Source organism: Eschscholzia californica, unplaced genomic scaffold (genome assembly GCF_041429995.1).
Source record: "Eschscholzia californica isolate CP2 unplaced genomic scaffold, dmEscCali1.0.p SCAF_1, whole genome shotgun sequence".
Lineage (NCBI taxonomy): Eukaryota > Viridiplantae > Streptophyta > Magnoliopsida > Ranunculales > Papaveraceae > Eschscholzia > Eschscholzia californica.
The window spans coordinates 75,622,704-75,647,168 of record NW_028238198.1 but is presented as its reverse complement, the minus strand read 5'-3'; the positions used below and the strand labels follow the sequence as shown (position 1 = coordinate 75,647,168).

At 37.3% G+C, this 24,465-nt stretch overlaps 2 protein-coding genes and 1 non-coding gene across 4 annotated transcripts; 1 reads left to right on the top strand and 2 right to left on the bottom strand.

Moving 5' to 3' along the window:
* Positions 1 to 1,262: 1,262 nt before the first annotated feature.
* Positions 1,263 to 5,219, bottom strand: LOC147569191 (uncharacterized protein OsI_027940-like). 2 transcript variants are annotated; one of them, XM_086655632.1, is made up of 6 exons: positions 5,052 to 5,219; positions 2,738 to 2,924; positions 2,270 to 2,429; positions 2,123 to 2,154; positions 1,838 to 2,036; positions 1,263 to 1,586 (listed from the first exon to the last, which is right to left on the bottom strand). In XM_086655632.1, the coding sequence occupies exons 1-6, from the start codon at positions 5,054 to 5,056 to the stop codon at positions 1,507 to 1,509; spliced, it is 663 nt and encodes a 220-aa protein (XP_086511758.1). In that variant the 5' UTR covers positions 5,057 to 5,219; the 3' UTR covers positions 1,263 to 1,506. The 2 variants fall into 2 exon arrangements, with proteins under 2 accessions (XP_086511758.1, XP_086511757.1); XM_086655631.1 differs by having other exon boundaries at positions 2,738 to 4,726; positions 4,865 to 5,201.
* Positions 5,220 to 11,904: 6,685 nt separating this feature from the next.
* On the bottom strand, positions 11,905 to 11,987 carry TRNAS-GCU (transfer RNA serine (anticodon GCU)). The gene has a single exon. It is a non-coding gene; the product is annotated as a tRNA-Ser (tRNA).
* A 277-nt stretch (positions 11,988 to 12,264) lies between these two features.
* On the top strand, positions 12,265 to 23,538 carry LOC147569189 (uncharacterized). Its single transcript, XM_086662204.1, has 6 exons — positions 12,265 to 12,435; positions 21,720 to 21,848; positions 21,932 to 22,013; positions 22,093 to 22,184; positions 22,957 to 23,100; positions 23,256 to 23,538. Exons 1-6 carry the CDS (start codon positions 12,265 to 12,267, stop codon positions 23,397 to 23,399), a joined length of 762 nt encoding a protein of 253 aa, XP_086518330.1. The 3' UTR covers positions 23,400 to 23,538.
* The last annotated feature ends 927 nt before the right edge of the window (positions 23,539 to 24,465 follow it).

Genomic DNA, 24,465 nt, shown 5'->3' with positions numbered 1-24,465 from the left:
TCGGAGAGTAGCAATGGACTTTTTTTTACGAATTGTTCAGCGTATGCCTCGAACCCTTGACCTCTAGGTGGAAGATTATACCTCTAGGTGGAAGAAAACTTTATTAATAACTTCAATACGTATTCATCTTCATATCATAACTACTATGAACTCAGTGATGGGCCTATAAGGTTATCCTAAATAGGTCACCACCCGCAAGTATACGGGTGTCAAGTGATAATTCCGGTAAGACCAGGTCGATCCGCAGAGACTAAATCAATTTATTCTAAATCCTATAACTGATATAGTTTCCTTCGAAAGTTGGTTTTCGTGATGAGAAAAATAAAAATAACAAGATTATTCAAACAATCGACGGGGATAGACAATAATGGTGAAAGGATCAATAAAGGAGAAATCTAGAGTTTCAGAATCCACCTTATCATGTATGTAAAGTGACCTAGTCCTTCACAATCAAATCTTTTTCTTATAACTCAAGGGAAGGTAACTATTCATACCAAACCTCGAAAAATTATAATCTTTTAAAACGACATAAACTTCTAATATATTAATTTCGAGACAAATATTTAAGAGATGCTCCAACTATTACTTATCAAAACCTAAGCATGATACATTAAAGACTCTAAGTTTAAACATGTAACATCAAATTGTAAACATAATTAACGAAGGAAATACCATAAAACAAGTGCAAAAGAAATTAAATTTATCAACCAAAGCATATCGATTTCAACAAAAAAAAAAAAAAAATCAAAGCATATCGAATATATTTATCGTGAGAAAAATGTCATCCTATCATACAAAACTAAGACTTCATCCTAACCCTAAATTAGGTGTTTAGCTACTCATTATAAACGGATAAAAACTAATAATCTACAAAGAACTCTTATATAGTAAGATAATACTCCGTATACAAGTTTCCACGGTATCATTTTGAGAAAATTTACACTTCCAACAAACTTTGATTTTACGTGTACTAGCAATACAAGCACGCACAAGTACGATTTTGTCCCAACATTTTCATGATTATTATGAAGCAGAAAAACATCGCCGCGAGTGACACAAAAATCAACGTAAGAAGGTTCTAAAATCATATTTACAAGCAAGAAAAAGCCACAAAAGCATGGTAAAGAGTAAGGATTCTAAAAAGTAATCAAGACAACAAAATGCAGCCCCTCTTTAATCGATCTAATGATTTCTTCACCTGATCATGATATTCATAAACAATTGTCCTGTTAAGATTATGGTGAAATGGAAACTAGGAAGAATTTGAATCAGAATAGAGAAAAAACTAGTTTCAAAAGATTCAAGAACAGGTGAGTAAAAACTAACAGTTCTGCTACAATAAGGTAAAATGAAGACACTCTGGTGCATAGTCTCACTCTAATTATAATTTAGGATGAACACTTTCCAGTTAATTGATTGCAACCATATTTTCAGACAACTTTATCTGGAAATTAGTATGGAAACTAGAGTTTTAAGTCATGAAGATGGACAGCTCAACAACGTGGTTCAAGCAGACCCTGTTTTCGAGTCTGAAGCTCCATCTTTCTTTTCAGCTTCGATTTCTCCAGGTTTCTCCACTTCTACATCTACAATATAAAACAACCAAGTCAGGCTCAAAATCTGTGGCGAAGTGCTCCAACTCATAAAGGTCAAAGGAGAACTTGGGACAGATAATCTGTCAGATGAAACATTTTTTTAAAGTCAGATTCTCATCCTGCAGTTTTCAACATTGTTGGGGGTAGAAAGACTCTGAAGTAAGTAGTAAAATTGAGCAAGGGAAGTTCAATTAGATATCATTGTACAGAATGGATGTCATTGAAGGTTAGGATTTCATTACCTTCATCATCGTCACTCTCGTCAAAACCGCCCATGTCACCCATTCCACCCATACCTCCCATACCACCCATACCTCCCATACCACCCATCATGCTGCTCAAATCCATGCCGCCCATACCGCCCATACCACCCATACCGCCCATACCGCCCATACCGCCCATACCGCCCATACCACCCATACCACCCATACCGCCAAATTGCTGCGAAATATAGTAGGAAGAAACATTAGAAAAGTAGCGAAGCAATTTTTTGAGAATACAACAAACATAGAATATCACATTCATACCGAGAAATCCATGCCTTCGGCACCAGGTGGACCTGAAGTAAAATTCAATAAGATTAAACCAGAGATATGTATCGAAACTACACAATACAATAAAGTTATGTAGGAGATTAGGAAGGGAATGTTTGAAAATTGAGTGGAAGAGCGGACCAGTTTCGTCGACTTCATCTTCATCTACCCATTTGTCCCAATCTACTTTAACATAGTGGGGTGTTTTTTCATTGCCACGCAACAGACTCTTCCACCAGCCTTTCTCGGCTTTTTCAATAACACAGAAAATACTCCTCACACCAGTGTTAATTTTGCTTTCCTGGTAATATTTGAAACAAAAAGAATCAGTATCAGTGGGAATTGGGAATCTGACAACAGAGATAATGCCTGAAAGTTAATGGTGGAAAGCTTAAATATCTCAAAGAGGCATAAATGGTAGGCGATTCAGGACAAGCAGAAGGGCTTAACAATCAACAGTTGCCACCACCAGCACATATAAATTTCTCACTAATAATATGTTTTTTTGCAATATATCTAAGAATATATATATGTATAAACATATATGTCAGCCCATGCAAATCAGCGGAGAACCAGCATTAACCATCGTTACAAAGTATCTCTTCTTACCTCTACATTGACCTTATCAAAGAGCTCCAATTTCAATTCATACTGACTGTTTCCTGCTCCAGCTGTAGCAGAGAATGTAAACACTCCATCCTTGTCAAGATCCACCTTTGCATCTTTTGAATCAGCTAATAGCACTGTAAGGTATACTTTATCTTCCCTTTGTGCCCACTTCACTTGGGGATGAAGACTACAGAGTTCCCAACAAATGCTTTTTAGAACATCACAGTGAACTCGGAAATATGGAAAGAGCATGACGGAACTAAATTACTATCTATTCCACAAAAATTCAATTTATGAAGCTGGTAAGAGGATGCAAGGCAAGTCCCTTTATTGGGCCTATCAGGATAAGCAGGTAGAATAGGAAATGACTACATTAACAGTTTAACCTACGGCAGAAATACTCATGCACTTATTTCCTAGTAGCATCTAGCTGCCACTTAACATATTAGTGTAAGATATCTAACTAAGATCCTCATTCCAAAAAAGAAGGTAATATAAAGTACAAACAGTCATGCACTGATTTTGCAGTAGTCTCTTTCATGATGTAGGACTTCCAATACATTAATTATAAAGTATAAACAGTGACTAGGAAGGAGAGAGAGAGAGAGAGGGGTAGGTTTTTTCCCGCTTCTTTTCTCCAATACTCCTAATAAATGCCCCAAGCCAAGAGACACAGAGACTATGTAGTAGGTCTCGGTCCGGCCAAAGGCCGACATCGATCCAAGACCGAGCCCGGCCGAGGCAGCAGGGTATTACCCTGCACCAAGACCTAAAATATAACCTCCATTCTTCTTTAGTCCGATGTGTGGAATCACCTTCTTCTTTAAACTTTGAATCTTCTTGTGTTATTCACTTCTCCTTAGTTCTTAATTTTAGTTTGTACTACTCTCTCTAACTTTATTTACCTTTTGTATTCCTAATCTACCAAAACTTTCAATGTTCCTAAGGGAAAAGACCTGGAATATTTATATTATATTAGTGTTAATTATCTTAGACTGATTGGGAATATAATAAGTAGTTAAGAAGGTAATAAATATTTAGTATGCAATTAGGATTTAAAGTTTCTAACAGAAAGCCCAAAAAATTTAAAGCTGCTATTCAGCCGAGACAAGTAGGTTTGTCTCGGTCTGTATCGGTCGAGATAGACAAGAATCTCGGCCAAACCCTAACTTGGTGCTTCGGTCGAGTTTCATCTCGGGAGTCGGGAGAGGTCCGAGACCGAGCCGAGGCACGAGATTCTCGAACATCTCGACTGAGACAGACTACATAGCACAAAGAAACCTCAAATGGCTTGGGTAGATTTGGAAATGTCCCACGAGGCCACGACCCAAAAATTTAATGAATCCTCAAAGGACGCCCAATGCAAAACATGGGTGCCTAGCAAACACATGGTATGGCCTAGCCACGACATGGCAGGTAAGGAGTGACCAACTACATCCACCAATAGACAGCCTAAGGGGAAGACTTATCACTTGGAAACAATTTATAAATGAAACGTGGTGTTATCAATTGCGGAAATATGTCTTGCTCGTGATATACATTTTTCAGACGAAAAAGTTGTTGCATGATTCTGAGCCTTCCGCGTCGATAAACTTTTTGCCATATCATTCTCATTTACTCCCGAAATCATGTATATTTCTTCACGAAGAAGACAAAAATTTAGATAATTACTAGAGACTCTTCATCTAATGAAGATGTTAAATTTGTGGTCAAATTGGTAATGAGTTGAGAGGATCTAGATATTATAATCTTGCTTACAAGTTCGCCTTTTTCCCCTTTTGGACAGTTCTAACAAGAGACTTCCTAACTTTGGATAAAGAAACAAATTAAAGCATATTCATGGAGAATTTAAAGTAATTTGCCCTAAACCCCAACCAACTACATCCTCAATGCTAGCTTAACGTTCTCAAATATCTAACTCGAGCAAATAAACCCTAAACCCCAACTTACAAATCATAGATAAACAACCCAAAATTAAAAATCTTTACCCTAAAAGAAGCAAAACGTTCTCAACCAACTACATCCTCAATGCTAGCTTAACGTTCTCAAATATCTAACTTGAGCAAATAAACCCTAAACCCCAACTTACAAATCATAGATAAACAACCCAAAATTAAAAATCTTTACCCTAAAAGAAGCAAAACTAAATCAGATGACATCACAAACAAACTTCATCATAGAAAAAAAAACATCTACTGAAAGTCTGAAACTTTATATACTACAAAACGGGGAAGATCTCATTGGTGAAAACAATCAAGAAACAAAAACTTTAAAAAGGGAACAAGAAAACAAAGAGAAATCAAGTAGAGCTGACCTCATTTTCTTCTTGAGGAAATGAATGAGAAACCCTAGAAAGTTCTGTGTGTTGTACTTGTAGAGAGAAAGTGAAAGTGAGAAGAGAATAGCGGGATACTTACTTGGTTCTGAAGAAACGTTGATTGTTCTTTATAAATGAGGTACATATAACAATCACAGAACTGCCACTTCGAGAAAACCCTAAACTTCATTTTATTAAGGGTTCGTTTGTTACGCGTGAAAATAGTGCCGAGAAAATCGATTTTCTGAAGTAAATAGATTTTATACGCCGGATGTATTGATGTGAAAACCGATTTCTTATAGGAAAAGAAAGTGCGGAAATGGACTCAAAACTTTTACCGTGTTTTATATGGGAAAACTGATTTCTTACTCACCTTCCACGAAACATGCGTTCTTAAAATCAACATTTGAGCAACACATAGGTCATGATGAAATTAACAGACTTCAATATGGGAGATAAATAAGGTTAGGAAAGGGGAAGTTGTTTGTGATTGTCAAAAGTGTTTATTAGTGCGAATCTTCGTCACATTGGATTATTCAAGAACGACCTAATATCTTAGGTGTTTATTAGTAGGATTTGATATCCCATTTGTGAGTGTTTTAACATAAATTCATTGTACTTTGGTTTCTGCTCAGAATTGTTTGTAGAGTCCTTAATTGTCTTTCCCATTCAAGTGTTTACTAACAACCAGAGGTGGCAAGAAAAAACTTGGTGAACTAACACTCCTTAGATTTACCTTCAGGTACTTGTAATCTTAACAATCAATATTATTTGGCTTGTGTTTTCTTCTCTTGCTTAAATTCATATTAAGGTGTCGTTTGGCAACACTAAAATAAATTATTTTTTTGTTGGGTATTCTTTTTTATTAGGTTTGGGGATTTTGGAAGTAGATTGTAGTTGGTAATGCTAAGAACAAGAAGTTTATCGGTGTTTACTCGAACTATGGTGTGCATGTGATTCAAAAAATGAAGCATTCATTTATTTTATTTTTAATTATAGTTGCGAAATAGGACCACATTCCCATTTTTGTCTATACTAGTAGGTGTTCGCTCTATTGATTCATAATGTCATTGTATTTAACAATGCGCTGAACTTAATACATCTCGGGCACACGTAATCTGAAGTCGGAAATTCGTTTCTAGCTACTTTTTGTCTTGTATTCTGTAACATGTAGTTAGTTCTGATACTACGTCATTACATCCAAACTATTAGGAAATTTGTACAAAAAAACATCTCATATTACAGAATCAATCACTAAACTTTTTTTTTAGTTGAACAAATCAATCACTAAACTCACGTAACAAAAGATCTCGAAGCTATAATAACAAAATCAAGATATCGTACCCTAGTCTGATCAAGGTAAAACAAGTTTGTAAGAGTCAATGATAATTCATGTTCAACTGGTATAAAATTATCTCAAAGTTTTATATATATCAGATTGAGTAATGTTGACCGACACAATCATTATCGTTTCAGATAAAACAATGTCTAAATTGATAATTTATCCTATATTTAAATTATTATGTTTCTATTTATGAAAATACATGGTATGTTTATAATAATATCCAAGACATATTGATCCTGGGTGGAAATAAGGTAGATCAAGGAATAAATGGGCGTCATGCCCCGTGTGATGAGGGTGTTTATAAGGGCTTAGGGGTCAAGATGTTTTTGAAACTAGGGGTGAGCAACGGTCAGTTTTTTTCGTTTTGGCTCGAGCCGTAGTCGAACCGTGGCGGTTTGACTAAATCATCGACCGAAGTCGAGTCGATCATTCAACCGACCGACAAGGTTCGATCAATTTGGTTCGGCTCGATTGAATTCGATTGATCGGTTAAACCGAACATAATTTAAAGAAAATAGTAAACTAGTTCTATTCCTTTCATTGCATATACCAAAAATAGAAATTAATAATCCATCGTACTTTTCCACCATTACATATACGAAAATTCTAGTTAAAATCCATCATATGGTTTCCACCATTACAAACCAAAAAACTAAAAAATAGAATTGTGAACTCGATGGTGAAGATGATAGTAATAATGGATTGAAAGTGCCAACATATATTAACAGAGGAATTAGTCAATTACTTTGATTACCTGTTCAATTGATTGTGTTTGATGATGAAGACAGCTGGGACGACGGGGGACTCTGTGAAGAGTAGGGTCTTTTTATTTTTTCTTTTTAGTTTTTTTTTGAAGTAAAACCTTTCATTCAAATAAGTATATTACAAGAACAACCCAAAAATCGTTAAGGTAGGACCGAAAAATAAAAACATTGACTAAAGGCTATAACAAGCTCATTGCTAGTTATAAACACTGGAAGTTGTCGCCAGCTCATGTGCACGCGTGTTGCACGCTCTTTGACAAAAAGTTACATGCACGTGTCTTCGCGAGATCTTGTCACGTAGATTGAAAATCTCATCCAACAACCTCCATGGGACGTGGTCCAGACCGTCGGTAAGATATCTTACGGTAAGGAGCGAATCCCCTTCTAATATATAATTCGTTAACCCTAAAGACTCGGCCGTCTCCATCCCTAGTTTGAAGGCTTCTATTTCATTGTGGATAAGAGAGAGGGGAGAAAACCAGACCGTTCTTCGTTCTAGCTCAACTCCATTAGAGTTTCTGACCACCAATCCTGCTGATGCTCGTGTTTGATTATAAGAACCATCGACATTTACTTTCATTGTTCCAATAGGTGGGGGAATCCATATTTGTGCCTGTATAAGATCAGTTGAAATATTATGAATCAAAGGGTTAGGGTTTACGTACCTTACTGCGATGGAAGTATGATGAAAGATAGATCGAATATCAACAGATTTGTTCTTGAAGTGTTTTTCGTTTCTTGCCTTCCACCAATACCAGATCAGATAAGTGCATTACAACCAAAGTTCATTTTTGCTTTCCCCTAAATTTAGTATGTTAGTCAGAGTTATGATCGGATTATCAGTTGCATGTCTCTGAACCTCTGAGTTCGCTTGTTGGATTAAATCTTTAAAACTTTCACATTCCCCAAACAAATGATTCGTAGTTTCTATTTTTCTGAAACATATTTTGCATGTCTGATCTATTGAATGTATCCTCTTAACTATGTTGTTAAGTACTGCCAAACTGTTATGTACAAGTCTCCAAACAAATAATTGGATTTTTGGTTCCATTTTGTCTTCTTCCATAGTTTAGTCCAACGAAAAGAGTTTAAACTTTCACTTATAGAAACAGAAGGTCTCACTGTTTCATGGTAGGACTTAATGGTAAACTTTCCAGTTGGTGTTGGTTTCCAAATGAGCTTATCTTGGTCTCTTGAGTGTGGAATGTTGATATTGATAATGTCTTGGACCGAGTTTTGATCAAAGAACTGGTTGAGGATGTCCTCCTTCCATGTCTTGGACTCTTGATTTATCATATCAGCAACTTTTTGTATGTTGTTAGGAAGATCCATAATTGTTCTTCGAGTCTGACTGGTTGTATTGGGAATCCATGGGTCAGATAAAATGTTGATGTCCGAACCATTTCGTACTAACCATAAGCTGTTTTGATGCATAATTTGTTTAACATTTAAGATAGACTTCCAAAAAGGATTATGAGATTTAAGATCATTAGAAGACCAGAAGTCACTATAGTAATAATATTACCTTTAATAATTTGGGCCCAGATGGCCTCAGGATGGTTCAATAACCTCCATACCGTTTTGGCTAGGAGGGAGTCGTTGACATGTTCTAGGCTTCTTATTCCCAGACCACCAAGGTCTTTAGAACTGCTGATGATTTGCCAATTAATAAAATGTACTTTGTGTTCATTAGAAATTTGACCCCACCAGAAATTTCTTTCTAGTTGTTCTAATTGATTAAGGACATGTTTAGGGATCTTCTGAGTATAAAAGGGGTATGAACAATATGAATTTAAGACCGATTTGATGAGGACAGTACGTCCTGATTGGGAAGCCAACTTTTGTTTCCAACCTGCAAGAGTTTTGTTAAATTTTTCAATAAGCCGATCATAAGTTTTGATTCTATTACCTGGTTTCAATATGAGTGCTCCTAAGTATTTTGATTGATCTGACATGATAGGAGTTCGGAGGTCGATGGTGAAGGAATCCTTCATGTTTTGAGATACAAAAGGACCAAAGTAAAGAGCTGACTTATTAAAGTTGATGGCCTGACCTGAAAAGGAGGAGTACATTGACAGAATTTCCTTGATTGAATTTAGAGCTTCTGATGTTGAGTAGCCAAAGAGAACCAGATCATCCGTGAAGAGCAAGTGTGATACAGGAGGACAGTTTTTATTTGCTTTATAACCTTTGTATTTGCCTTGTAACTCGAAACTCGTGATCAAGAAGGATAAAAACTGAGCAATGAGAATAAACAGGTAGGGTGACAAAGGGCACCCTTGCCCGAGACCACGGGAAGCAGAAAAGTCCCCAGAAAGACCCACATTGATAAGGACATTATACTTTGGTGTGGTTACACACTGCATAATAAGTTGAAGTAGATGACCTGTTATACCTGTTGGCGAAAGGAGTTTTTTGAGAAAAGTCCAGTTGACACGATCGTATGCTTTCTCCATGTCCATCTTGAGGAAAAAACCACCTTTTCTTGCACGAGAGTTGTTCATAGAATGAATCAACTCTTGAGTGATAATGATATTATCCAAAATTTGTCGTTCTGGGACAAAAGCGCTCTGAGTCCAAGTGATACAATCCTCGAGAAATGGTTGTATTCGATTGGCTATGCCTTTGAGATGAATTTATAAACGAAGTTGCATAGAGCAATAGGACGAAAATCTGAGGCCATACTCGGAGATCTGATTTTGGGAATCAAAGCAATTGTGGTGTGATTTATGGCGGGATCAAACGTTCCTGTCTCGAAAATCTTTTGAATATAGCTGACGAGTTCTGTCCCGATAACGTCCCAATTGTGTTGGAAAAAATGACATGAGAGACCGTCTGGTCCTGGACTTTTACAAGATTCCATCATCATCACAACTTGCTTTATCTCCTCTAGATCAGGGATCCTTGAGATGTAGTAAAGATTTTCTGCTGTGATAGATTTATATGCTCCGAGTATCTCTATTGGTGGAGGGATGACTGGTTCCTCTTCAAATAAATTCTGAAAGTGAGCCACCAACTCTGTTTTGATTTCGTTTTCCGTAGTAACTTCCACCCCTGAGTTTGTTTTGAGTTGGCTGATTTTATTCTTTTGCTTTCTTTGCGACATTGAAACGTGAAAAGCTTTGGAGTTTCTATCACCAATTTTGGCCCATCTCAGACATGATATTTGTTATGCTTTTATTCGTTGAGTTTCTTCTAGAAAAATGATTTTTTCCTGCAAATCAGATTCAATTTGTAAAGTAGTTAGATTAGGACAGAGCGCTTGAATGTTAAGCAAACGATGTTTAAGACCCGCTAGTCTGTTTTTTATCATACCAAAGGCTCTGTTACTCCAAGATTTCAAAGAGGATCTAACTTTAATAACTTTTTCATGAAAATTGTCGGTTACCGAATTCCATTCAGTTTTAAAAGTTTCTGGATAATTGGTATGGGTCGTCCAGAATTTCTCGTATCTCTCTATGGTTTCTACAACCCTGTTTTCTACCTTCATACGATTTCATACGAAGTAAGTTCGGGGCATGATCACTATTGTAGCGAAGCAAATGGAATAAATCAGCCTCGGGGAAGTTAACTAACCAGTCAGGGTTGCAATAGGCCTTGTCTAGTCTCTCTCCAGTGAGATGATTAAGAGATCTATTATTAGTCCAAGTATAACCTGGGCCGTGGAAACCCAAGTCGATAAGGCCGGCATTGGTCACAAAAGACTGAAAATGATGTATATAAGGATTATGGGAAGAACCACCCCATTTATCATTTAGGGATCCTATGGCATTAAGATCGCCTATGACACACACAGGATTGGAAATATTTTGAATTCTAGTGAGCAAATTAGACTAGAACAAATCTCAGTCTTGAATATGGGGGGACCATATATACATAATAGGTCCCATTGAGTATCTGAAGGATTATAATTATTAGTAATATGGATAACATTTTGGGAAGAGTAATTTACATTGATATTAATCATATCAAACCAATACGACAAAATGCCTCAACTACGACCTCTAGAAGGGACAAAGAACTTTTTAGACATTCCTAGATAATTAAAAGAGGGAATAGAATTAAAATTATTAATGTAAGTTTCTAAAAGAAAAACAATGGGGGGTTTAGAATTAGTACTAAAGTTTAGTACTTTTTAATCTCTATCCCTGTTTAGCATATTGTATTGCGATAAAGAAAAAACTTCACTGTTCGGTCGGTTCGGCTTGGGCGGTTTCTAGAAACACAAGTCGAAGCCAAACCAAACCGGTTTGGGTTGATCGGTTTTTCGGCCGAATCAAACCGAACAGTGATCGGTTCGGCCTAAAAATTGATCGATCCGGTTCGATCTGATTTGGTTCGGTTTTTACTCACCCTAATTGAAATGGTAGAATCGACCAATAGAAAACAGAGAAAATAAAGAAAAACAGAAAACACTTGCACAATAATGAAAAATAAAAGTCAACGGTTGGTAGCCCAAGTGGTTCCAAGGTGTTGACATAAACTCAAGAAATCCCTGGAGGTCCCAGGTTCGAATCCCAGAGAAGGTGGAATCTTTGGTTATTTGAATTGGGATTATGTAGGTATTAATAAAGTTGTTGGGCTTCAGGCCATTGTCTTTGTTGGGCTATGGGCCCGGTGTTGTTAATGTTTGAGTGGGCAGTTATCGAACTTATCACATCTATGATGTATCAAATGCCAAATATCACGAAAGACGTAGATCGTAGTCGTCTTCCAAAAAAAAAAATAATGAAAAATAAAGCGACGCCTGAGAGATTCGAACTCTCAGCGGGGAAACCCCATGTACTTAGCAGGCACACGCCTTAACCACTCGGCCAAAGTGTCACTTGTTGATACAAATTATTGATCTTGATATTAATTGAGTTTAGTCAGAATCGGACAACGAGGTGACGATTGCTGAAACTGACGATTGAACTAACAAACTTAACCAAAAGTGTTATAGATTAGAGTGAGAAACTGATGATAAAGAGAGAGAGAGAGAGAGAGAGAGAGGTTCAAACTTCAAACATGAGTTGTGAGCAGCAAACTTGCTCTGTGTAGAGAAAAAAGTCCGATTAATTATTGAAGTAATTTGATCATATTCCTTTCTTTTGAGTGGATCATGAAAGAAGGTGAAGTTACTAATACTAGTAGTACTAGTAATGATCAGTATGATATGAGGCTGATTATAGAGGAGGAAGAAGATAAGAATGAAAATAAAGTAGCAGCAGCTCATCATCAAAGGACGCAACGAGTTGCATCTCTTGATATCTTCAGAGGCCTTACTGTTGCGGTAATTACTAACATTTTTTCATTCTCTTTTCAATTTTCTCCTTGTTCTCCATTCATTCATCCCCATCAGGAAAATAAATTAAGGTTTTCATAAACATTCTCCCATTCTATTTTCTTGCTAAATTGATTAGTTGAAAAATACTAAGTTGCTTGAGAAAAAGGGGCTGACCATAGCCAGAAGCTAATGTTATCCAGATATGTCCCAACCAATGAGGGCCAAGAACATAACAAAGTTAGGTGGTGTTTTCTTTTTCTCGTTGTCTTAATCTTATTAGTCATCTAAATCAAGTCAACTTAAATTCAACTTAAATCAACCATTCAAACGAGTGTGAGTTCGAACAAAAACATCAATAAAATTACATGGCATTGATACGTCATCAAGATGTGATAAACACGATAACCTAAGTTAAACTACTAACTAAATGGGCCTAAAGCCCAACATATTTATTATTTATACCTTTAATAACTCAAATTCAATAACCATAGATTCCACTGTAGGGATTTACACCCTTCTACTAGTGTTTATAGCGGAAATATGACATCTAATGTCTACACTAGTATTCCCAGGATCACATGCAAAACTAGTAATTAATCTAATGGAGATAGTAGATTACCTTAATCGCTTTTCCCTCGAACTAGTTGAATTGATTGAAGAAGACCAAGAGCTTCAAGTGTAGCTCCTCTACTTGGGACACGAGCAATCAATTTGATCTCCCACCTTGTTGTATAGCTAGCACACCAATGGTGGTTGGAAAAGAAGAACACCTTCTTCTTTGACTAGATTGATAGTTAATGGGAATTAGCTCACTTTCTCCTCTCTACTTGATGTGGTAGAGTAAGAAAGCTTAGAGAGAAATTCCACACCTTATTCTCTGCCCTAAGAGTGTTTATATAGAACCCTAATAAGAATCCACCTCCTTTTAGGTTTCCTAAAACACCCTTTAGAATAAGATTTAGGGAAATAGTCAAAAATAGCAACTATTGGTATTTTCTCAATTCCCTAAGGAGGAGGTGTCCAAACACCACGAAAATTGGCAGATATAATTTTTATTATATCAGCAACTAACCCTCCAAAATTCAGCCCAATCCGAGTCCTAGAAGTACCCGAACCGGTCTAGGCCCAAAAACCCTGTTTTTGGCCTTTTTGTACTATCTTTGCCTAATTCCTTTTTAGGCCTATGAGATATGTTTATGGGACACTCCCATGATTATATCTCACTCCCACTAGTTATATCCTAGATCAATTTGTCACTCTTATGTGTAACCCGTTGTAGGATCCGATCGAAGTTAGCCGCGAATTACTTCGTAATTCGACGATCGTAGTTGGTCTCTAGCTACAACTCTACGATCCCTAAATCAATCGGACTTGATGATCTTCCACATCAATTGTCCTATCCGACAAATTGTTCGCATTGTCACCTTGGTCGAAGGACATCTCCTTCAACTCCTTCAGACTCCCACTTGGACTTAGAACAAGTGCAATGCCTCGATTCCCGTGTCAATTTAGTATCCCATCTGATACGTCACATCATTCAGACTTTCTTGATATCCGAGTACAACTGTAAAAGACAAACGATTAACTTTTAATCCGTTTGAGCGCGGCCACGCATTTTCAGTTGCTACTCATCAAGTGGCCTTGAGACACTTTGTACCTAATGTGATTAGGGTGACACAATCCATTCTTGCGCTCCCACTTAACTTCATGTCTATCCTGTCCTTCCCAGTATCTGTCTTTATAACCTCCTTTTACGGCGCGGCGTTTAACGGAACCAAAGTCGGGCATTCCTTACATAAGATGAGTGGAGCACTCATGTTTTGAGGAATCTCTCCAATTGTCTTCATGAGAAGTATTGACGTTCATCACGAATGATGTACTTCTCATTTGAGGGTTATCCAGTGTATAAACCTTTTATACACCCACGTAGTCGAATAGAATATACTATTCCTATAGCCCATAAAACTGCGCTAACCCATCGACTCCCGTGCTAGTCTTCGTGAGTCATTGTTGTCCATGCAATGACCTGGACCAGGGATTTTTGATAATAAATATTCCAAGTTCACTTAATAGGGTTTCATTCATCAGATCACGTATCTGACAAACCTATTCGGAACGTTTTATTATCGATGGACTGTCGTTTAAACACTAAACCAAGTTTAGACGACTGGTGAAATAATTCTTATTATTTCTGATAACGAGAGTTGTAAATCTGAGCCTCTTCCGTAAAACTCCTTTTACCCACTCAGTTTTACTTGTCGAGGTTTAAAATTTATACCTCATGCCTTAGACTGTGTATGAATCTCATACTATGTCTTAGGTGACAGTTTAGTTTGACTACCGTGGTAGTCGGTTTTAAACTTTGCTTATTATCAATTAATTTGAAGATTACTATCTTCAACCTTGATAATATCTAGTAATCTTTACTAGAGTTAAGGCCTTTAATTCTTTGTGTAGTATTTGCAACAGTTCCCGGCTTAAAACACTTTTAGCCTACTTTCCTTCCATGTCTGGAAGTTTGCTACGATGACATGTTCAACTTTGTACTACTTCATCCTTTACCCTTCTAGGATGTACTAAGTAGTGTTTCGGTTTTCCAATCCGAATTCGGATGTTTAAATGCTAATCATGTCCAACATGATTGACTTTATGTTTTCGAACATAAATGTCTCTCTCATGCGTGCTAGCTCATCGGTGTCTTTTAGACTCCGAGTTTTGCAACGCCCTCTGTCATGAGTTTTTGGGTCGAAATTCTTTTAGACTTTCCGAGTCTTAGATTTTCTGTTTCGGATCTCAAGCATCTCAGCGTACTGAGTCTCTCTAATCCTATCATCCTTTTGATCTATGCTTATAGATCTTCAGATGCCCAAAATGGCATTTTATCCTTTTGTGTGTGGTCCTTTATTGAGTCAGTTCGTTACTGTTATACAACACCTTATGTCGTACTCAATCTTTTGTATGTACTCTGCATACGGACCCGGAAGGTTTGTTTACTCCCACTTACCTTCTTGAAACTCGTGATTCAAGATTTTCTTCATTCTCCAGAAATCAAATTTCTCTGATTGCCTTTTGAATCGAAGATTCTAACTCTTGCGTGCTTTTAATCCGTCGATAGATTTCTGAAGCATGCTTGTGGACATAACTTGATTGGAAGAATCTTTATTCTTCTTGTCTCGTTTCGGGAAACACGAATGTTTCCATCCTTCTCAGTATTCTATTTTGGAAAACCAATTTAGGTCTTTTGTTGACTTAAATTATCAAGCTTCATGTCTTGACGAGATATGGATTCCACGATGATTTTGGGTTCTAGCCAAAATCTAGAGTCAGTTTCCGTTTCTGCGCAGGTCTTTTATCTCTTCAGAAATAACCTTTATTTTCTGTGTCTTTGAGATTTGACCTTTTAGGGCTTTTGAACAACAATTTGGAATTTTCTCAATTACTTTAAGATATTCCTTTAGAGACACTTTCACTTGTTTTGAGAGTTCTCCGGCGAATGACATTCGCTTTTGTGCGGTGGGTTTATAAGATCATGTCTTTAACCTTTCCTTTTCCGAGGAGCCGCAGTTTGTTGCTCTTGGTCGACTTTAATCGTCTTGTACAAGTTTCATGATTGTTCTTCATGACCCTCTCATGATCGAATTAAATTGACTTGTACTTTTCTCCCACTTATTCTTGTAATAATTAGTGTTTTTCTCCCAGACGACCAGGTGTGCTAATTATTAGAAGAATACTATCATGAGCAACAAACACTTTGTTCTCTTGATTGGTTGTGGAAGAAGCCCAAATTTCTTTCAAAAGAAATTGCGTCAGATATTAGCTAGTTTTTGTAATGATTTTACAAGCTTAGCTGTTAGACGGAATTTTGGTAGTTTTGTGAGAAGCTATGTCTAGACTAAATGGATTTTGGAGGATAGAGTTTGATTCGTGTTCTTCATCTTAATCCTTTTGGACACTCCAAATATGGATAGGTTAGAAGTACGTTTGAAGATCAATCTCTGTTTTTGACTCAAGGCTTTCTTTCTTGTCAGTTTGATTCATGTTTTGGTTATAGTGGACTTGTTGTCCTCATCCCTTTCCGATTGGGATGAACCTATCTTATAGGTTTTTGACCAATTTTAGAATCTTTTGGTATAGTTTGTTAAATTTAGCACTTATTAACATCTCAATTTAGAAATAAAGTTCTTTATTGATTCTCCATAATACTTAGTACAGAGATGATGTTAAAAAACTAGAAAACGATTAATCTAGAATAGTGCCTAAAGTAGACTTCGATCCCTTTCAGCATCCTTAGCAGTCGAGGCTTCTGCTCCCTCTTGGATTTTGTCTTCCTTAGCCAAATACTCAGTTCCCAGCTGCGCCTGTACATTCACAATGAAAGGGCAATTTTAGGTATCATATACCAAGGTTTGGGAATTTTCAGTATTTGATAAGTTAACTGTTTATACCTGAATTGGAAGCCACTGTTCCATTCTTTTTGTCCTCCAAGAACTTGGGGCAGTTTCTTTTCCAGTGGCCTATGCCACTGCAGTAGAAACATCTTGGCGTAGATTGAATACCTTTGTTTTGAGGTTTAGCAATACGTTTGCCTTTTCCTTTTAACGCGGGTTTCTTCTTCTGCCTCTTGTTCTCTTGAGCCACAAGAATCTTATTCTTTGGCTCCAAGTCCATTGTTAGTCGTTCTGCTGCCTGAAGCATTGCATCAAGTTCCTCTAAAGGCTTGTTCCATCCATTCATCGCATATTCCATCTTAAATAGATTGAACCCTTCATGAAGTGAATAGAGGATCATGTCATTAGCCGCCGATTGGCTAACAGGAGAACCCAGCTCTTCTAGTTTAGCAAAGAGTTCTATCATTTGCCGAACATGAGGACCTACTGGTTTTCCTTTCTCGAGGCGCAGACGCAATAATTTACTGGTTGTATCAAACCTCTCCACTCTCGCTTTGCTTCGGATTGAATCCTCAGTTTTCGGAGTGATGGAGGGGACTTCCATGTTCAGAGGTTTCTCGTTAAGAGTAGCCTCCATGGCTGATAACAATCGAGAAGTCATTGATTCTGGTTCTGCCCTCTTTTGATCATCCTCTTGATGCTCTATTTCCTTAGCAGTCAAAAAATCCAAAAATGGATAGTCTGAGACATTTAGCTTGTTTTTAAACTCTCCATCCAATATTTGAAGTATCTCCCGATTCCTTCCTTCATGGATGTTTTCGTTTAACACCTTCCTTAGGTATGTTCCAAGGTCGAACTTGTTTCCTTGTGTCATCTTTAAAACTACATAAAGTAATGGCAAAGTTTTAAAACTCGTTATCGTTTTTGAAAAACATTAGTTTTCCCACATTATCCAATATAAAATCGTCCCCGATTGAATAAGTGATTCCAAGACCCCAGTTCTTCGAAGTAAAGCGGACGAAGGCCCTACCCTTTGACTCCGTCGTTCCGGGTGAGCGAACTACTTCACTGATCATACCTTATGACTCTTGGTTGATAGATTTCATTAATGAATGACTAATCTATCCTTTTGCCTCGAGTATCCAAGACTCTCTTGCTGATCTCGTTGAGTAGAACCATTTAGACGTGTAGGCCTCTTCTATAGACCTACCCGCATTGTCCCAAGGTAGAGGAGGTACTCTGCGAAGGCCGACCCACCTTCCTCGAACAAGGGCGCAACGAGTGTCTTAATCTGGATAGGCGATTACTGAAGATTACTTTTGGGGACTTTTACGCTAGTCTGGCGTTTGTTATAGTGAACTATTTAGCCTAACTAACATCCACGACATAAAGCGTAAATAAGTAAGTAAATGTGCGCGAGAAAGTAAATCAAGCAGACATGGATCCTAGTATGGCCCCTAACCTAGAAGATCTAATCACACTTGGTTTTCTTCTTGTTTCGCCTTTTGGTTCGTCTTAGATCACCATCTTTGAACCTCCATTGATTTCTCCCACTCGCCTTTGGATTTCATCCTCGAGTTTCTTCAATGGACTCATAGACCCTAAACTCTAATTACAAGACTCTAACGATTCGCAGATCGTATAAACTTGAAATTAAAATTAATTACAAAGCATGCACCCATCCGTGCTTAAAACAAGAATAAAGAAATAAATCTATGGCCATACTAGTTTCCCGCATCACATCACATGCAATCATATAATATATCAAGGCTAAGAATTATATATGCATGATTATCTTGGGAGATACTTTTGTTGACATCACATGTCACATTACGGACCTTAAGTCTAAATTCGAAGAATTCTACTAGTGGTGCTTTCCGGTTTTATCTTTTATGATTTCTAAAATCATCTTTAAGAAAAACTCCGTTTTGGGCTCGAGAAAGCCCGGGTCAATTTCGGAAAAAATATTGGTTCGATTCTTAATGATTTCATAAATCAATTTAAAGAGAAATCCGTTTTGGGCTATTGGATGGCCCGGATTGATTTTGGAATTATTTGGTTGGAATCGGAAAAAATTTTGGCAAAAACTCCCACTCGAATGATGGTCCCTTTTCGTGGTCCGTAAAGCCTCGAAAAAGCCCGGGACAAGTCCTAGACAAGTCCCGGCCCAAGCCCAAAAAGGGCTCGGACAAGGTCCGGACATAGCACGGCCCATAGGGCCGGCATGTCCTGGTCGAGGCCTATCAAGGCCTGGTCTCGTCCTGGCCGGAGCCAGGACGCTAGTCCATGTACCAGACGCGTTCTAGACGTGTCTGGTACTGGACCGGACCAGCACTAGGTGTCTCGGACTAGTCCGAGACACCCAGAACCTCCCAGACGCGTCTGGTCGAGTGCTCTGGACGCGTCCTAGACGCGTCCAGGAAGCTCCTTCGCAGCTGCTGGTCGCGTCTTAGACGCGACCTGGACGCGTCTTAGACGCGACCTGGACGCGTCTTCAAGACGCGTCCTTAGTAGCTGCTCTGGACGCGTCTCAAAGACGCGTCCAGAAGCTTCTGTCGCAGCTGCTGGTCGCGTCTTCAAGACGCGTCCAGAGGACGCATCCAGGAGCTTCTGGTCCGGCCAGGAAGCTTCCTGGCCGGACATTAGGGTTTTTCAAAACCCTAGTTTCCAAAAAGAAAAAAAAAAAAAAAAAAAATTTTCTTATGCAACTCTAAGTTGCTATTTTCCAATTTTAACACTTTTCTTAAATTTTTTTTTTTTGAAATTCCTTTTAGAACACTTCTAAAAAAAATTTTAAAACTTTTAGAAACTTTTAAATTTTTCCAAATTTGTTTTGAGAGCTTCCTAAAGTCAAAACTACTCCTTTTAGAACACTTCTAAAATTCTAAAATTCCAAAATTTTGTTTTTCAAAAGTTTCCAAAACTTAAAAACAACTCTTAATCAAACCAATTTTGGATCAAAATCTAGGTTTTTGAAATTTTTCAAAGAACAATTTTGAAATCAATTTTGAAAAATCTTTGAATCCAATTCAAAATTAATCAAATTTTATGTTTTAAAATCTTTTTAAACATAACTATCAATTTAATCAAGCATGGATTAGTTTGAAATTCAATCAAATTGAGACTTTTAAAACACTTTTAATCATCAATGTGATTCTCAATTTGAAAATTTATTGAATCCTATCAAATTATGAGTTAAAAATACCTTTTAAAACACCTTTTAAATACTTTTATAAACTCAATTTTCAAACTATCAAGCATATGAATTAGTTCGATTCTTAGCAAAAACTAGTTAATAGCAAGAGGCTCTGACGCCACTGTTGGGATTTACACCCTTCTACTAGTGTTTATAGCGGAAATATGACATCTAATGTCTACACTAGTATTCCCAGGATCACATGCAAAACTAGTAATTAATCTAATGGAGATAGTAGATTACCTTAATCGCTTTTCCCTCGAACTAGTTGAATTGATTGAAGAAGACCAAGAGCTTCAAGTGTAGCTCCTCTACTTGGGACACGAGCAATCAATTTGATCTCCCACCTTGTTGTATAGCTAGCACACCAATGGTGGTTGGAAAAGAAGAACACCTTCTTCTTTGACGAGATTGATAGTTAATGGGAATTAGCTCACTTTCTCCTCTCTACTTGATGTGGTAGAGTAAGAAAGCTTAGAGAGAGATTCCACACCTTATTCTCTGCCCTAAGAGTATTTATATAGAACCCTAATAAGAATCCACCTCCTTTTAGGTTTCCTAAAACACCATTTAGAATAAGATTTAGGGAAATAGTCGAAAATAGCAACTATTGGTATTTTCTCAATTCCCTAAGGAGGAGGTGTCCAAACACCACGAAAATTGGCAGATATAATGTTTATTATATCAGCAACTAACCCTCCAAAATTCAGCCCAATCCGAGTCCTAGAAGTACCCGAACCGGTCTAGGCCCAAAAACCCTGTTTTTGGCCTTTTTGTACTATCTTTGCCTAATTCCTTTTTAGGCCTATGAGATATGTTTATGGGACACTCCCATGATTATATCTCACTCCCACTAGTCATATCCTAGATCAATTTGTCACTCTTATGTGTAACCCGTTGTAGGATCCGATCGAAGTTAGCCGCGAATTACTTCGTAATTCGACGATCGTAGTTGGTCTCTAGCTACAACTCTACGATCCCTAAATCAATCGGACTTGATGATCTTCCACATCAATTGTCCTATCCGACAAATTGTTCGCATTGTCACCTTGGTCGAAGGACATCTCCTTCAACTCCTTCATCCACGTCCTTTGAGAATCGAACCTTGGATCGCAACGATTTTGGAGTTTATGTCAACATTATCAACCACTTGGCCAACCAAGTGTTTGACATAGTATGCAATTGCTTTGTACAACTACAGTTTGTGGGTTTTAACTTTGAATACAATCCAACTAGGTTACACCCAAAAAGAAAAAGAATACTTGGTTACACCCACCCAACTTCTAGACATGTAGTCAAAGTATTATAGGGATAGAGGATAAGTAGAACAAAGAAAATGATGGGAATGAGAGTAGAAATGGAGTGGGAAGGGTGGTTTATAGAAACTGAAGGGGTATGGACGTTTAGTCATATGAGACTTTTGGTCGTAGACTCACATGGGACGTGTGGTATTTTTTATACAAATGGTGGGTTTGGCGTGGCTATATGTATTGAGCGCGTGATGGGTCATAGAGATGGTGGGCCATCCCGGACACCAAATGTTAGCCCAAAGTTATTTGGAACTATCAAAAGTGAACATGCTAGAGTACTTCAGATAAGAGGGACAATGCTTGTAACTTTGTATGCTTAGTTTCCATAGAGGATATCAATATCTGTCCTAAATCGGCTCCAATTACTATAGCAATCAGGAACACCTTCTGATATAGAAACAACATTTAACTTTGGAACTCGATTTTTGTTCTACTATAAATCGATCTGTGATCATACAGCTCAATTTCAGCTATTCCACAACAATTATCGGCATTCATTGTGGGCATATTCTTGTACACTTGAAGGTTGGTTTTGTATTACTCTGTCCATTTTCTTCATTCAGGAAGAAATCCATTTCCACATCCATCTGTTCCCGTTCAAAATGCAGGGCCACTATGATAGACTAAAACATTGGGTTGTAATGGGCCTTTTTCTTCTCGTAGTTGGAGTCGTTCTTCATTTCACAAATGGTGGGTGTTGATAAGCCTAGAATCGATATTAATATTCTTATTACTATTATTAAATTATGTAACTCTCTCTTTGTTGCAGTTGTTCCATTGAACAAACAACTATACAGCTTCAGCTATGTTTGTCTTACAGCAGGTGCAGCAGCCTTGATATTCTCGGCCTTCTACGTTCTGGTATGATTACGTTGTTGGACACGTCTCTTGTTAGAGACTAAGGGTGGCCCACATTCCTAATTTCCCTCTATCTTGGCTTTGACCAATTTACTGATTTGAATTCAGTAAATGCTTGCCTACGTGGGTATTAGGAATATTTGGGAGATAAAGTTGGTTACAATAACCAACCCACTACCCCCTTCTTCGATGGAAAAGAAGTGGGAGTAGTTTCATAACTGAAGGTCCCTAACCCCTCCTATATTAATGCTTGTGTCTCTCCATCACAATACAACAACAAACTTACGGAGAGGATTGGGGTTAGAAGAACTTCAGTATTCTGTGATTATCTTTGGATTCCAGATTATCACTTAATCAACAATGGCTGAAGGTATGTAACTTCCGCATTTAATTAGAATTTAATTTTCTAACATACGTTTCTTTTCGCTGCCCTTCTACCTCTTCTACTTTTTGTTTGAATAGAAACAATAAATATAGTGGGACCAAATGAACCCATGCTTCGACTCGGGATGTCTAGTTTGGCGGCTCTTAGTACTTGGTTTTAGTGACCGAGATATACAGAAGCCCATCAAGCCATTAGATTGAATCTCAACCAGGATTGATCAGAATTCTCTTTTCTTGCGGCCTCTCCAAAAGCCACAGATTAGACAATATGATAATACGCTATCTTTCCCACATAATGTTCCTCATAACATCGATACATGAACCATATACTGATTTTTCTTAGTCAACCTTGAGCAATTACTTGCCTGAACTTTGCACATCTTTTTACTAGGTTGACATCTTGGGTTTTCGTTATCTGTTTTTGCCATTGGAATGGATTGGCATGAACGCTATGCTCGTGTTTGTTCTAGCAGCCGAGGGAATATTTGCAGGATTCATTAATGGATGGTACTATGAAGATCCTCATAATACAATGGTACACATTCATACCTTCTCTCAAGGCCTCAATGACCAAAACATCATATACTAATGAAATAATTACAAGTCTAAATCCTAATCAAACCAATCAATAGGAGAACAAATTGCTACCTTGCTCATTAATAATGTGAATCGTTTTCTTTTTCCTGGCAGATATATTGGATACAAAAACACATATTCATTGGAGTATGGCATTCAAAACGGGTAGGCGTTCTTTACGTTATTTTCGCCGAAATATTATTTTGGGGCCTTGTTTCAGGCATTTTACATCGATTGGGTATTTATTGGAAGCTTTAGCTGTTCATGCATGTCAGGTTCTTCTCAGAGCAGAATGGCCTTGATTTCACTTCATAGTCATTGTAAAATAAATTTTCAGATACAACCTTGTATGCATTCTTCATTCCTGCAGTAAAAAAAGACAGTTTATGTGGTTCAACTTCTTGTAGAAATTAGTGGTTCTTTCCACCATTGAAGCTGATTTTCATGGTTTCCATTGATTTTTATTCTGTATAGAAGAAGAAGAAAGAACAAGCTTGGGTATCTAAGTTTGTTTGTTGTTCATTGAAAAAAATACTGTACCATTAACTATTTAAATATTCGCGATTCATAAGGAATTTTCGTGTAACTTTTAGGTGCAACCTATGCGAACGATTAATCTAAATAATTACCCTAAAAAATCTTCGATGTGCGGTTTCTTGCTCTTCTTTAAATCATAATCAACTTTTGTGTGAGATAATCGTTTTATCTCATAACAAAGAAGATATATAGAACATTGGAACCATTGCATAACTATTTTCTTAGTATCTTGTTAAGTTGTAATCTCTCGTTGCCCGGTCAGGAGGAAGATTTAACCTTTTTTTTTTTTAATATTGACTGACATGGTCATTACAAATGCATTGATACATCGATACAATGTGATAATAACTATCAAATTATTTTCCAAAAAAAAAACTACTTAAACTACTTCGTTTATACCGAAGTTCAATATTTCCTGATTTGTACTTCCATGTGATCGAATTTAGGATCTCCGTTTTGCGAAGTAGATGCACTGACCAACTGGGCTACCAATGTTTGGCGATTCAACCATTTTAAAACCGTAGCCAAATTGAATGCACATTTTCGTCCAACATTTATATGGTCATTTCAACAAAAAAAAACATTTATACGGTCTAGATATATACACAAGTGGGTCATTTATGCTGCCTAGAATGATGTTCAAATCAAAATTTAATGTCCAACTGAACTATCAAACTCTAGCTACTGCCTCTAACAAGTAGTAGTAAACTATATGGTCCAAAAATTGCAATTACGCGATCCTTTAATAGGTTAGTTGAATTATGTGGTGTGACATGTGTGGGTGAAA

Coding starts and splice junctions, on each gene's coding strand:
- LOC147569191 (XM_086655631.1), bottom strand. CDS start 2,989: ATGCTCTTTCCATATTTCCGAGTTCACTGTGATGTTCTAAAAAGCATT. Junction 2,430..2,737: donor TTGATAAGGTCAATGTAGAG/GTAAGAAGAGAT, acceptor AAATATTACCAG/GAAAGCAAAATTAACACTGG. Junction 2,037..2,122: donor CCGAAGGCATGGATTTCTCG/GTATGAATGTGA, acceptor TATATTTCGCAG/CAATTTGGCGGTATGGGTGG.
- LOC147569189 (XM_086662204.1), top strand. CDS start 12,265: ATGAAAGAAGGTGAAGTTACTAATACTAGTAGTACTAGTAATGATCAG. Junction 12,436..21,719: donor TCAGAGGCCTTACTGTTGCG/GTAATTACTAAC, acceptor CTTCTGATATAG/AAACAACATTTAACTTTGGA. Junction 23,101..23,255: donor AAGATCCTCATAATACAATG/GTACACATTCAT, acceptor TTTTCCTGGCAG/ATATATTGGATACAAAAACA.